This window comes from Corella eumyota, chromosome 2 (genome assembly GCF_963082875.1).
Source record: "Corella eumyota chromosome 2, kaCorEumy4.1, whole genome shotgun sequence".
Lineage (NCBI taxonomy): Eukaryota > Metazoa > Chordata > Ascidiacea > Phlebobranchia > Corellidae > Corella > Corella eumyota.
The window spans coordinates 18,931,415-18,945,345 of record NC_137491.1 but is presented as its reverse complement, the minus strand read 5'-3'; the positions used below and the strand labels follow the sequence as shown (position 1 = coordinate 18,945,345).

The following is a 13,931-nucleotide window of genomic DNA, read 5'->3' as shown; positions in this document are numbered from 1 at the left end:
AAAAAATCAAAATAACAATTTTTCAAAATGTAATTATTTTGAAAATTACAAAATTAAATAAAAAAATTTATTTAAACTTACCTGAAAATGTATTCGTTCCCTTTAACTAAATTCCTAACTTTGACGTATCTGGTTTTGACGTCAGATGCCATTTGTGTCCACGTCACTCTGCTGGTTTCCCTCTTCTCTATGACGTAGTTGGATATCTCGCTTCCACCATCAGCTAATGGCGAATCCCAGGTGACCGTACACTTGGTGGCGGTAACATCTTCCACAGCAAGATGACGTACTGGGCCGGGGATGTCAAGTACTTTAAGTTGGATGGTCATTGAACGGTCACCAGCCTCGTTTGATAGAATAACAGAGTATTGGCCTAAAATACAACAAAGAATAAAAATTTGCTGCATAATTGACTAAAGTACTGGTTTATTATAATAAAAAAGACATATAAATTTGTTTCGAATAACCAAAAATATGAAAACAGTAAGATTTAAGTCAATTTACAAGCTTTCATATATTTAATAACTTAAAATTTACCAGAATCTTGTCGGGAGGTGTCAGATATAGTAAGCGAAGCATGTGTCGTTGAGTGTTCAGACTTAATAGTAGGTGAGACCTCGACGTCTCTTCCTTCCTTACACCATCTCACAGAAGGAGGTGGTTTGCCGTAGATTCGAACCGTAAACCTTGCGGACTCGCCGGCGCGGACGATTTGAACGTCGCGTAAAGATTGGTCGTAGTCAATGCTCGGTGGTTCTAGTTCGTCTCGGCATAAAACTGGGGAAGAGATCTCAGATGACTCTGATTCAGTACCTGTCAATCAATAAAAGTTTTTAGAGATACCATATTCAAATTAAAAATCAAATTAATTAAAATGTCTATTTAACAGCCATTTACATTTAGAAACGTTTTGTAATTGAAATTAACTTTAAAATAGTAATAAAAAATGAAAAATTCAATTGAAAAAAGTAAAAATATCTATTTAAAGGTTTATTTCGTTAAGGCAAGTTTTGGACATTGCTTTGATTTAAAAACAGCTTTAGAATAAAATAAGGCAGACTTGGCTTACCGATAGCGTTCTTAGCAAAGACCCTGAACTCATATTTGTTGTTCTCAGTTAACCCGTCAACTTTCAAGAAAGTGTCGGCAACGATTCCGTAATTTGCTTTCAACCATTTTCCTGCTGGCAGTTCGCGTTTTTCAACGTTGTAACCGATCAAACGACTACCTCCGTCATAAGCTGATTTTGCCCATTCGATTGTGATGTAACGTGCTCCAACCTGTATAACACCACAGAGGTTATTATTATTCAACTAAACTAATAAAAAAAAAATTTTTTTAAACTTTTTAGTAAATATGTTAAAAACAAATAATCGTTTACTTGTAGTGCTTCTGGCTTGCCAGGCTGATCGATTGGATCTCTACAAAGAACAAGGTCAGTCACTTTGCTTGCTTTACTGCTTCCAGCTGCATTTTCAGCATAAATTCTAAACTCGTATTCTAATCCTTGATCTAAACCGGTCGCTCGATATTCGGTTTCAGAAATCGTAATTTTGTTCGTTTTCTGCAAGAGCAAAGGTTAGCATTTATATAGCAATGAAATTACATATAAAATATGATTTAAAAACTGAAATGAAATCCTTTTTAACTAAATATAAAAACAAATATTTTTACCTGCCACAAGATTGAATTTTTATCTTTATGTTCCATTTGGTATCCCGTTATAGGAGACCCTCCGTCGTTAACAGGTTCGCTCCAGCGAAGCACAACCGTGTCCTTTGTCGCCTTGACAACCTGAGGCTGACTCGGAGCACCGGGAACCTTGTACGGGTGCTGTGCCAGGACCGGCTCGGAGGTCAAAGCCTGGCCGATACCAAATTTGTTCTCGACCTTGATTCTGAACAAGTATTCGTGTCCAGCAACAAGTTTTGAGGCTTTTACTGAGTTGCGAGCGCAGGCTGCTGATACGATGGTCCATACCTAAAGATATTAATAAATATTGTAAATAAAACATTAAACTGTCTTAGACATAAGATATTAGTTAAAAAATCATTAATTTGAATAGCTTTTAGATGTGTTTTTACTTATGATCACAAAAAAAATGCCAATTTACTTTAAAAAACTGTTTTTTTAATTTTTTTATCTTACCGTGCTGGTGGATTCTCGCTTTTCTACGATGTAGTTTGAGATTTGACAGCCTCCTAACATTAATGGTGCATCCCATGATAACGTTATAAACTCAGCAGTTATTTGATCGAACCTAACCGGTCCATGCGGCGCTCCTGGTTTATCATAAACAACTATCTGTACTGGAACACTCTTGGTTGATTGAGAATTTGTTGCTGTGAGTTCGTATACTCCATCGTCTTCCACAACGCAGTCTTTAAACAAAAAATTACTTTAAATAAAAAACATTTTCCAAAAATATTGACAAATTTTTTAAAGTTTACTGGACTATTACGTCATATAACAATTACTACATCACAAAAACAAAATGGAGGCTACAAATATTAATGTTACATGTTTTTACCTTTAATTGTAAGTTTTGTGTAGTTTTCTAAATCTTCCACATTTACTCGGCTTGTTTGTTTGAGATTTTCGCCGTTTCGTTTCCAAGTTGCGGTTGGTATAGGTTTGCCCTTTAGTATAACTTTAGCTTTAATATCGTTGCCTTTCTTGGCGTAGAAAACCAAGTTTGATAACCCGCCCATCTCAATATCTGCAGGCTCAACCTAAAAAAAACGGATTTTAGAATATTTAAGCATTAATAGCATTAAATTGAAATTAAATTTAATAAAAAAAACATTATAAAGTTTCTTCTTTTATGTATGTCAAGTAATACAGTTATTAAACGAAGTTAGTATTAATATGTAAATAGTGTAAAAGTTTAATTTTAAAATATAATTGAAAATAAAAAAAACTTCTTTTTTACCTCATCTCGCACGACGACTGAATGGAGTAATTCTCTTGGTTCTCCAAGTCCACTTTCGTTGATGGCCTTAACTCTAAAGTAATACTTCTTATTTTCAGTAAGTCGACCTACTGTTCCAGCTAAGCCTTTGACTTGAGACGACTGCTTCCACTCGCCTGCTTCTTTCTCTCTGTACTCGATCAAGTAGCCTAAAGGCAAGATTGTATTTAAATTTTAACTATAGTTAGCTAACAGCCACTAGTTGCTTGTTGTTTTATGTCTAAAGCCTTAAATTTAAATTACCACTTATTTTGCTGCCGCCATTGGAGTCAGGTTTAGTCCAAGCCAATGTAACACTATTAGCAGTAGTTTGTGTAACTTCAAGTCGTCCAGGGGCGTTAGGAACTTCAGATGCTTTCACTGCTTCGCTTGTCTCGCAAGGTGCTCCAATTCCGAATTCGTTTTCAGCCATAACTCGGAAGTAATAGCTCAAACCTTCTACTAAGTTAGGCACCTGAATAAAAGAACAAAATTAAGTACAAAAATCTATAAAAAAAACGGAATTTAAAAATTAAAATTGCTGAAAATTAACTTACCTTAAATGTAGTCCTAACGCAATTCATGGCAATAGTGGACCACGCCTTTTTAGTCGTCTCCTTTCTTTCGATGACGTAACCGTTTACCACACTTCCGCCATTGTTCTTCGGTGGTGACCATTTCAACGTCACGCTTTCTCTTGTGACGTCACTCACCTCTAAGCCAATAGGAACGGATGGTGTGTCTAATACAACTACTGGTACTTCAAGTGTTTTGGAACCAGCACTGTTTTCCAATGTTAGAGAGTATTTTCCAGAATCGTCCCTGTAAAACAAACACAACCATTTTAAAGCAAGTTAAACTATCATTTAATACATGTAAATCTTAAGCATTAACAAGGTAAGGCTAGCTAGCATCTTATGGAAAGCTTGTGTATAAAAATATGTTTTTACCTTGTTGCGCTTTCGACCAGCATCAATGTTGTATTATCAGTTGTTTCCACAGTACTCGTGTCCGGAAGTCGACCATCGTCCTTTCTCCACGTCACAGTCGGTAAGGGAGTTCCCCGGTAGGTGGAAAACAACCTGATCGAGTTGCCGGCTTTGACCTTGAAGGTTTTAAAATAAAATTTAAAAAAGTGCATAAATTGGAAAAAAAACGCCTTTTTTAGTGAAGTTTTGCATTTTGTTTTTTTAATAACAGTTTATTTACCTTAAGAGATTGCCTTAGACTGGCGTCGATCTCCATATCTGGAGGTAACAAAACATCTCTTGCTACAACTAAGCCTGGAACCTCCGTAAATTCACTGAGACCAGCTTTGTTAGCTGCTGCAACTCTGTAAATAAAAACAAAATCATGATAAAAAAAGTTCTGGAAAAAAACAGATAAGAGATAAAAATGTTCACATATCTTAATTAACATAATATAGTTGTATTATAAGCTTACCTTATTTTGTAGTTTTTATTTTCGGTTAAGTCAGTTACAGTAAACTCGGTTGAAATATGCCTTGGTGACATATTACACTTAATCCAATCGTCCTCTTGCGGGGTTTCATCTCCCTTAACCTCGGCATATTCAACTAAATACCCCGTGATGTCATTGCCACCGTCATACGTTGGTTTTGTCCAAGTGATTGTGGCACTTCGGCGAGTGGTTTCAGTAGTCTTCGGTTTGTTCGGAGAACCTATAAAAAAAAAGTTTTAAAAATCCAACAAAAAAAAATTAATAGTTTAAAATGTATGTTAAAGCTTCAATTAATAACAACTAAAATAACACAGAAAAAATAGTAAACTACGCTACCTGGTGGGTAGATTGGATCTTCCATAACAACATAGCTTGAAGGTTCAGATGGTTCGCCAGTGCCTGCTGCGTTTTGTGCTGCCACCCTAAATTCAACCTCAGCTCCTTCGTTTAAACCTGTTACTCTGAACCTACATTCGTTCACCGTTTTCCTTGTGGCCCTAACCCAACGTGTACCGCGTCTAGTAAATAAAATGTGTTAAGTACCAATATTAGTGTTGTTTTATTTACAAGTAGGTTAACATGCATGTATGTGGTACTTAGCATTTCAATTTTATATTAAATCGCAGATTTTTTTAAACTAAAGTTGAGTAAAAATTCCTTACTTTTCTCGCTTTTCTATCACGTAGTTAGTTATCTCCGCTCCACCGTCGCTCTTTGGTCTCGTCCATGTTACAATACACGAATCCCTTGTCGTGTTCCCGACCTCGGGTTGGCCTGGTTGACCGGCGCAAACGAACGGATTTTCCGCCTTAAACGACTCAGATTCCTGGGCTTCCCCTTGACCATATTTATTGATTCCCATTACTCTAAACACGTATTCGTTGTGTTCTAAAAGGCTGGTGACGCGGAAACTTGTGCCCTCAACCTAAAAATTATTTAATTTTATTATTTAATTTTTATTTAATGTACTTTGGTAAAAAAGATGTTAAATAATTTTAAAAATGTTTTATTTTTGAATTATTTTTTACCTCATTGGCCGCTCTTGTCCATGTTAATCTACCAGTTTCTCTCTTTTCGATGACGTAACAGGTCACATGAGCACCGCCGTCGTCACGTGGTGGCACCCACGTGACCTTTGCTCGATTAGCTGTGACGTCAGACACCGTCACGCTCTCAGGAGGACCAGGTTTATCCAAAACCTTAAGGTTAATTGACAGGCTACGAGTACCAGCAGCGTTCTTTAAGTCGATGGTATATTGACCTGAATCGGTTCGCCTTGCGTCTTTAATTTGAACCTTACTGCATGAATCGGTGTTAATTACACCAACTAGAGCACTCTCAGCTAGCCTGTCACCGTTCTTCGTCCACCTAATATCAGGGTATGGTTTGCCCGATATTTGGCCGTCCAACGATACATTTTCTCCCGCCTTTACAACAAGAGTTTCCCGTAGTTTTGCGTCGAATTCGACCCTCGGTGGGCATAGTTCGTCCTTGCATGTAACTGCTTCAGACAAAGCGGATGCTTCTGATGTAGCACCAGCAGCGTTCTTGGCAAATACCCTAAAATATAAACGTTTGTTTTATAAATTTTGACATTTAAAAATACCAGAAAATCAATTTCTTGTCGCATGTTATTCACTTTTAATATTTACCTGAAGATGTAGTCCTTGTTTTCAACTAATCCAGTCACAGTAAAAGTGTTCTCCAAAACGTTGTTAAAATTACATTTCAACCATCTTCCATCAGGCAGTTCTCTTCGCTCGATCGAATAACCTGTAATCTTTGCTCCCCCGTCATATTCTGAAATTTTCCATTCTAAGCTAGCTGTGTCTCGTCCAACTTCTAACACTACAGGTCGCCCTGGAGCGTCGATGTTATCCCGACATACAAAGGAATCAGAAGGTTTGCTGAATTTTCCAACACCGGCGGTGTTCTCGGCGCAAACGCGGAACTGGTATTCCAAATTCTCGGTCAAACCAACGACTTTAAGACTGGTGTCGCGTGTAGCGCCTCTGCTGGCCGATACCCAGAGAATCGAGTTACGATCCTTCTTCTCAAGATGATAAGCGAAAATTTTGTCACCTTAAAACAAGATATCATTTTAAATACAATTTAAAAATTAATATAAACAAATTAAAGCAGGAATTGTGTTTTTATTTACCTCCATCGGTTTGTGGTGGGCTCCATTTAAGAACTATGTTTTCACGAGTGCACGACACCGCTTCAGGTTGACCTGGTACGCCGGGTTTGCTGAACGGATGAGCCGCCAGAACTGGGATTGAATCCACGGGGTCGGATCGACCGAAACGATTTTCGGCAAAGACTCGGAAAATGTATTCTTGATCTTTAGTGAGTCTTCCGACCTAAAATAATAACCGCATAATTAAATATAATTTCACTTAATTTATGACGTGATTATTGATGACGTCATCATACCTTAAGTGAAGTCCTGGCGACGGTGCCGGCCACTTCGGTCCATACGTCACTTTCTTTTTCTCGTTTCATGACGACATAATTGTTAATCTGAGCCCCGCCATCTTGGTCTGGTGTCAGCCAAGACATCGACAAAGAGTCAGCCACAACATTGGTGAACTCAACTGGACCACGTGGTGGGCTTGGCCGATCAAAAATCGTCAACTAAAAACAAGAAATATTATTAAGTATGACAGTGTGATATAATAGTCAAAAAGTCCGACTGCGAGCCGTAAGGTTTCTGTTTCGAGCCGCACCAATGCCACACTATTCGCTATTTTGCTTTACGGATAGCTCCAACACAAAGATTAGACATAAGTTACACTTTTTAAAGCATGTATTTACTTTGAGTGGTACGACTTGTTTTCCTGCAGAATTGCTAACCATAATAGAGTAAGGTCCAGCATCTGAACGCTTGCAGTCCTTGATTACAAGGGTTGTTAATCCGTCCAAAGTTTCGGTGTTTATTCGCTGACTTTCTTTAATATTTTCGTCCTCTTTGCGCCACTGTGCGGTTGGAACTGGCTTGCCTAAAACGAGAAAGATTTACGCAATTTTAAATACCACCAAAGTAAATTAAAAATTAAGTTAATATTACAGATAATAAAGATTATTTTAATTCCAAAATTTAAAAACCTATTAAAGGCAATTTAATCCTCAAGTTGGTTCCAGCTTTAGCTGTGACAGTTCTCATGTACAACTCTTTAAGGTCAACACTTGGTAGTTCAACGTCATCCTTCGCAGTGATAGGGTGACCGGTTTGTACCGGTTCTCCGGACCCGATTGCGTTTCTGGCTCGGACCCGAATATGGTATTTTTCACCTTCTTCAAGGTCGAAAATGGTCGCTCTAAAATTGTTAAAATGTTAATATATGCCTTCCAGAAAACAAATTTCCTTATATAACTCTAACAAAACATAACTAATGCTTAAGACATAATAAGGTTTAAATAAATTAAACTATAAATATTTTATTCTGCTATGATAAATACAAACTAAATTTAAAATTAAACCAAGTGTTAAAATACTCACTTTAGCGCCGTTGGTGTTAATTTTGTCACCCACGCGTCTTGTCCTTGTTTTTGCATTTCAACGAGATAACCAACAACCGGGCTTCCACCGTCCGAGTCCGGTTTTAACCAGTTTAAACTTGCACTAGTTTTTGTTACTTCTGATATTTCGAATGATTTCGGTGGTCCCGGTTCTTCTGAGGTCTTAGCCACTTCCCGGGTCTCTGCGGGTTCGCCGATCCCGTATTTGTTCTCAGCAAGAACCCGGAAGAAATATTGCTCGCCCTCAGCTAGGCCTGTTACCTTGTACGAGTCTCTATGTACCTGGAAATTAATTTTAAAGTTCAAAAACCATTATTCTACTCCTTTAAAAATTAAAAACAGTAGAAATTCCATCTATTTTACAGGCTATAGCTAGAGGCCTACTATCTTACCTCGGTACATACGGTAGTCCATGCTTTTCTTGTTGAAAGTCGTTTTTCAACGATGTAGTTCGTAATAGGAGCTCCTCCGTCGTTTTTCGGGACATCCCACATTAAGAAAGCTGTGCTCCGAGTAACCTAAAATATTCAACAATTTACAACTGCAACTTACGATTGTGAGCTTTTAAACTTAAGCAGTAGTTGTTTATACTTACGTCTTTAAGACCCAATTCTTGTACTGGGCCGGGGGAATCTAATACTTTAACAGTAACCGAAACCATTTTCGATCCTGCAGCATTTTCTAACATAAGTTCGTATTTGCCAGCATCATGGCGGTTGCAGTTTTCAACAATCAATAAACTAAAAGCACAAAAAATATTACTAACAAGGCCATTATAAATACACGAAATTAACAAGTTAAAATGTTTTTAAAATGTATAAAAAGTAAGCTAAACTGTATATATTTACCTGTATGAAGAAGTTGTGTCAATATTCGATCTATCTGAAGGTATACCACCTTCTTTAGTCCAAGTAGCCGTAGGTGTTGGCCTGCCTTTAATTGTTACAAACAATCTGATCGATCCACCAGCCCGTACAGTCAATGCTTTCTTCATGTCACCGTCCAACTCAAAGTTAGGAGGTTCAATAATCTCTACAGCACAACCCTCTTCCGATATTTTGCTGGGTTCGGATTTTCCTGCTTCATTTACGGCTCGAACACGGAACCTTAACATATTGAAAAAATTTATTAAAAAAAACATATTTAAAATTTAGTTAAATTATAACTTAAAAAAATAAATAAATAAATAACAAAAAAACACCATTTAAAGTTTTTAAAAACACCATTTATCAACCTGTATATCGAATCTGGAATCAAACGGGTCACCACTAATTTCTGGTCTTTGATTGGTTTCGAACCACTAACCACCTCAAAATCGTCATCACCAGATCGAACCATTTCAACAAAATAACCAGTCACTGGTGCGCCACCATCATGGGTTGGTTTGGACCATTCTAAACTGATGGTTGTTTTGCTGGTGTCTACTACCAGTGGAGTACCAGGTGGACCAGGTTCGTCTAAACCAAAAAAATTTGAAATTTAAAAATTTTAGACTTAAATACCATTTTATACTTTAATACAAAGTAGTTTAACTTACAGATTGGATCTCTAGCCATTATGTACTTCGAGGCATCGCTGGGTTCGCCTACTCCGCCCTTGTTTTCAGCAGAAACTCTGAACTCATATTCATAACCTTCAGTTAAGGCTGTGACCTTGAATCGGTTCTCTCTTATAGCGTCGTGATTACATCTAAAATTATCATTATTTTAATACTGTAAATAAAGTAATAATGTAATAGAGAAAATGGTTTTATAATCTGAAATAACAGTACAGTATATTAGAATGATTTTTAATCTTGTGTATATTTTATCCTGGATGTGGGAAGGTCGAATGCGCGACCCAAACATAGAGTAACATCCGTTATTTCAACCCACTCTCGAGTTGCCTTTAGCAGTTTGGGATATTAGATAAATTATAATTGCCCGATAATTATGCTGCTGATTAAGTGCTGGCTCAGCAGGAGTTCATACTGTTTATAGCGCCTTACTCAAGGGCGCTACAGCATGAGAGCAGTGGGGATTAAACCGACGACCTCATGTGGTGTAGCAAGTGTTCTTACCCCTACACCACGCTGCCAATTATGTTCATTTTATACCAAAAAATTGTAATTTTTTTATTTCTACCTTATCCATTTAAGAGCTTTCTTATGATGCCGTTCCAAGTGATATCCAATAATTTCACTGCCTCCATCGTGTTGAGGTCGCTCCCAGGTAACTGTGATCGTCGTTTTGGTGGATTTTGTTACCTCTGGTCGCCCAGGTTTTCCAGGTACATCTAAACAATATTAATTAGTTAATATTTAAAAAACAAAATGTTTATATATGTTTTAGAAATTAACAAAATTTTAAAGTGCTTACCGAATGGATTTTTGCAGATAACTGCACTTGATTCAACGGGAGGTCCAGTGCCATATTTATTCTGCGCTGAAACTCGGAAAATATATTGATTCCCATCGATTAATTTTAAGCAGTTGATATCGCAATGCATTCCTGAATCACCGACCTGTAAAAAAATGTTTAAAAATTAGGCAAAAATTTATTTAAAATATCCGCATTAATACGTAATAACCAATTTTGAATTGTGTTTGTTATAGTATAAACAAAGAGTATATGACGCAATTTTACGTAAAATATTTGGATATTTACCGAGGTCCACAATAGTCGACTAGTTTCTCGTTTTTCTACAATGTAGTTTGTGATGATACTGCCTCCAGTTTCAGCTGGATGTCCCCACATTAGCTTACACTTGGTATTGGTCATTCCACTGATTTGTATTGGCGCAGTAACTGGACCAGGTTTATCTAAAAGCATTAAATTTTAATTTATTATATAAGTTAGAAAAAAAAAGAATTTAAGAATTAAAACATACTGATTTTTAAATTGACTTGGTATTTAAGTACTAATTATTACATTTTTTTGTTAAATAAATTACTAATTATTTAATTAATAAAGATAATGTATCAAATTTAAATTAGAAATCAAAAAAAGTAGCAGATTTTTAAGACGTTACCTAATACTTGGACTCTGCAAGTTGCTGATTTTGATCCGTAATGATTTGATGCGGTGACGACATATTCGCCACCGTTTACCAATTTAATATCCTTGATTGACAGTTTGGTATGCGCAATACCTTTCTCTATTTTAATGTCGTCTGTTTCACGGATTTCTTTGTCTTTTAGAGTCCAGGTAACTAAAAAATTAATGTAATAATTTAAAAGACTGGCAGAATTGCTGTTTTTTATGTGGGTATTGTTAATATAAATATAAGTATTTACTCTGAATATATATTTATAGAGTACTTACCCTGTGGTACTGGTTTTCCATCCACTGTAGCGTTCAGATGAACTTCTTGTCCGGCCCTAACTGTAAATCCTTCAATTAAAGCAGCATCTAAAGTGATGCTTGCTGGCTCTAAAAGTTAAAAATTGGTTAAAATAAAGGCTTGGCATATAACTTTACTAAATAATGATTTATTTTGTTTAAATTTACCGTATTGTTCTTTACAGAGCACTGGTCCTGAGCTTGGCGATGGCTTAGAAATTGCCCCCGCTACATTCTTAGCTCGAACTTGGAATTCGTATTCAGAACCAGGAGTTAAACCTTCAACCTTAAATGTAAATAAATATTTAAAAATTTGCTTATCAAAAAAGCTTTATAGATAAAGTTAAAAATACATAAGCTGTTAAAAGCAAAGCTATGCAAATACAATATGTTAACTTAGCTTTACAATTATATACGGAAAAATTAAATTTTTTGTAATTAAAATGTATCAATTTAAGACCACATACCTTGAAGTCGGTTGCGTTGATGTTTCCTACGTTACATTTAACCCAGTTCAAAGCTGGCAGATTTCTTCTTTCAACGTCATATCCGGCAATGCGATGCCCACCGTCGAATTTTGGAGCATTCCATCGCAGTGAAATGCTTTCGTTTGTTGTATCATAAACAATAGGATAAGATGGCGATTCTACAAATTCAGTTTATAATATAATTCAATTATTGTCATAAGTATATATATATGTAGACATAAATAACGGATATTTAGACTTAAATTAACATTACAGCATTTTACTATACCATATACCTATTGGATCAAGGGCAAATTTAGCTTGTGAAGGTTCAGTAAAGTCTGAGCAACCAGCTTGATTGACAGCTCGAACTCTGAACTGATATTCTAAGCCTTCGTGTAAACCATTGGCTCGACAGTCTACAAAAAATGTTGAAAATTTAATAAGTATATTGAGATATAACATATATAGTAGCATAGTTAGGCACTTACTTATGTATTTATGTGTTAAAAAGGGACTTACCGGTAGTGTGGGTTTTGCAAAGCGATTTCCATAAAATCGAGTTTCGTTCCTTAATTTCAACGTTATAATGGGTGACCTTTGAACCACCATCATGACGTGGTGGTTGCCATTGAACAACCATTGTGTCACGTTTCGATGACGTCACTTCTGGTGTCGATGGCATGTCGGGAACACCTTAACCAAAAAAAATAAGAAAAAAAGTTAAAATGAAAGTCTAAATATAAAAATGCATTTAAATAATTTAATTTAAAAACTTAAACAAGGTAAATTTTAATCAAAATTTGCTTTTAAGACTTACCGAATGGATATTTAGCGACAATTGTGTCGGAAAGTAAAGGTGAGCTGACTCCGTATCTATTTTCAGCCATAACTCTAAACGTGTATTCGTTTCCACCAATCAGACCGCTCGCTCGGCACGTGGGTCGAGCAATTGATGACGTAACAGGGGTCCATGTCCCGACTTTGATGTCGCGTTTTTCGACAACGTAGTTAGTAATTTCGGAACCTTTAGAAAAGTAAAAAAAAAGTTGTTTTACTAAAATGAACATAAATTAAAAATTACCTAAATTTATGATTAACCATATAGTTAACATACCTCCAATATCTCTTGGTGGGTTCCACGCTAATGTTGCGTTCTCAGCAGTGAGATCAGAAACAACCAGAGGACCAACTGGTACACTTGGTTTACCAACCACAACCACTTTAATGGTCGCTGATTTTTTACCAGCAGAATTGCTCGCATAAATAGTGTACGAACCTAAAGTAAAAGTATAATAAATGGTTAAAACTTAAAATGTAAGAAAAAATTTAAAAAATGGTTATTTTTGTAGATGTTAGTTTTTAGATTTTACCTCCGTCATCTTTCTTTACTTCCTTGATGCAGACAATTGAAGAGGACGTAGAGTTATCCACAGATACTCTTGTGTCCTCCTTCATTTCAGATCCGTCTTTGCTCCATTTTACCTCGGGTCGGGGAATACCCTGAACTGGGATCTTGAGTTTAGCTGGAGTGCCCTCTCGTGGATAGAAAGTCATGTTTGAGATTTCGCTTAAATCGAAACTTGGTAGCTCGGTCTAAAAAATGAAATAAATGTATTTTGTTTTTTAGGCTATTGCAAGATTATTTTAAGTCCTAGAAAAAACGAATTTGTAACCAATAAACTATAAATTAATATTTGTTTAATAACTGAATTGTTAAGCTATAATTACCACGTCCATAGCGGTGAAATTTCGCTCTCTTGGTTGGCCCAAACCGGCTTCGTTCTTAGCTGAAACTCGAACGGTGTATTGCTTGCCTTCGGTCAAGTCAGTGATCTAACAAAGTATAACAAATTAAAAGTTGTGTCTATAGTTTATAGCGTATTTAAATGCGTTTAAATGAAATAAATATAATACCTTGTAACTGAATAATTTGACTTCAGCTAACGTGCTCCAATCTTCAGTATCTTTCGGTGCAATTTCGACGATATACCCACTCAGTTTACTACCGCCATCATGTGTTGGTTTCTGCCACGAAATATTAGCACCCGACTTAGAGGTCGAATTTACTTCAAGAAGTTGTACTGGACCCGGCTCCTGGGTTGCTTTAATTGGTTCTGGGGTCTCATATGGTATACCCACACCGAATTCGTTTTCAGCCATAACGCTATAAGAAAAGTGAATATTAAAAATCGTATACTATGTAATTAT

General features: G+C 36.3%; 1 protein-coding gene across 1 annotated transcript in view; it reads right to left on the bottom strand.

The window, feature by feature from the left end:
• The window catches only part of LOC145743851 (titin-like), a 151,569-nt gene that overhangs the window by 33,836 nt on the left and 103,802 nt on the right, over positions 1–13,931 (bottom strand). The window contains exons 143-183 of the mRNA XM_082561907.1: positions 13,638–13,887; positions 13,452–13,556; positions 13,094–13,316; positions 12,838–12,999; positions 12,541–12,747; positions 12,243–12,416; positions 12,017–12,139; positions 11,721–11,899; positions 11,422–11,539; positions 11,236–11,343; positions 10,943–11,122; positions 10,579–10,733; positions 10,291–10,435; positions 10,057–10,207; positions 9,471–9,622; positions 9,168–9,390; positions 8,782–9,039; positions 8,529–8,673; positions 8,326–8,451; positions 7,914–8,215; positions 7,520–7,731; positions 7,229–7,413; positions 6,848–7,048; positions 6,573–6,774; positions 6,064–6,493; positions 5,440–5,971; positions 5,074–5,336; positions 4,748–4,929; positions 4,394–4,631; positions 4,160–4,283; positions 3,901–4,055; positions 3,508–3,772; positions 3,215–3,425; positions 2,933–3,120; positions 2,531–2,732; positions 2,149–2,381; positions 1,675–1,980; positions 1,382–1,564; positions 1,070–1,280; positions 538–813; positions 82–373 (exon numbers count right to left, since the gene is read on the bottom strand). Coding sequence (XP_082418033.1) covers positions 82–373; positions 538–813; positions 1,070–1,280; positions 1,382–1,564; positions 1,675–1,980; positions 2,149–2,381; positions 2,531–2,732; positions 2,933–3,120; positions 3,215–3,425; positions 3,508–3,772; positions 3,901–4,055; positions 4,160–4,283; positions 4,394–4,631; positions 4,748–4,929; positions 5,074–5,336; positions 5,440–5,971; positions 6,064–6,493; positions 6,573–6,774; positions 6,848–7,048; positions 7,229–7,413; positions 7,520–7,731; positions 7,914–8,215; positions 8,326–8,451; positions 8,529–8,673; positions 8,782–9,039; positions 9,168–9,390; positions 9,471–9,622; positions 10,057–10,207; positions 10,291–10,435; positions 10,579–10,733; positions 10,943–11,122; positions 11,236–11,343; positions 11,422–11,539; positions 11,721–11,899; positions 12,017–12,139; positions 12,243–12,416; positions 12,541–12,747; positions 12,838–12,999; positions 13,094–13,316; positions 13,452–13,556; positions 13,638–13,887 — 8,577 coding nt within the window. The remainder of the gene's footprint in view (positions 1–81; positions 374–537; positions 814–1,069; positions 1,281–1,381; positions 1,565–1,674; positions 1,981–2,148; positions 2,382–2,530; positions 2,733–2,932; positions 3,121–3,214; positions 3,426–3,507; positions 3,773–3,900; positions 4,056–4,159; positions 4,284–4,393; positions 4,632–4,747; positions 4,930–5,073; positions 5,337–5,439; positions 5,972–6,063; positions 6,494–6,572; positions 6,775–6,847; positions 7,049–7,228; positions 7,414–7,519; positions 7,732–7,913; positions 8,216–8,325; positions 8,452–8,528; positions 8,674–8,781; positions 9,040–9,167; positions 9,391–9,470; positions 9,623–10,056; positions 10,208–10,290; positions 10,436–10,578; positions 10,734–10,942; positions 11,123–11,235; positions 11,344–11,421; positions 11,540–11,720; positions 11,900–12,016; positions 12,140–12,242; positions 12,417–12,540; positions 12,748–12,837; positions 13,000–13,093; positions 13,317–13,451; positions 13,557–13,637; positions 13,888–13,931) is intronic.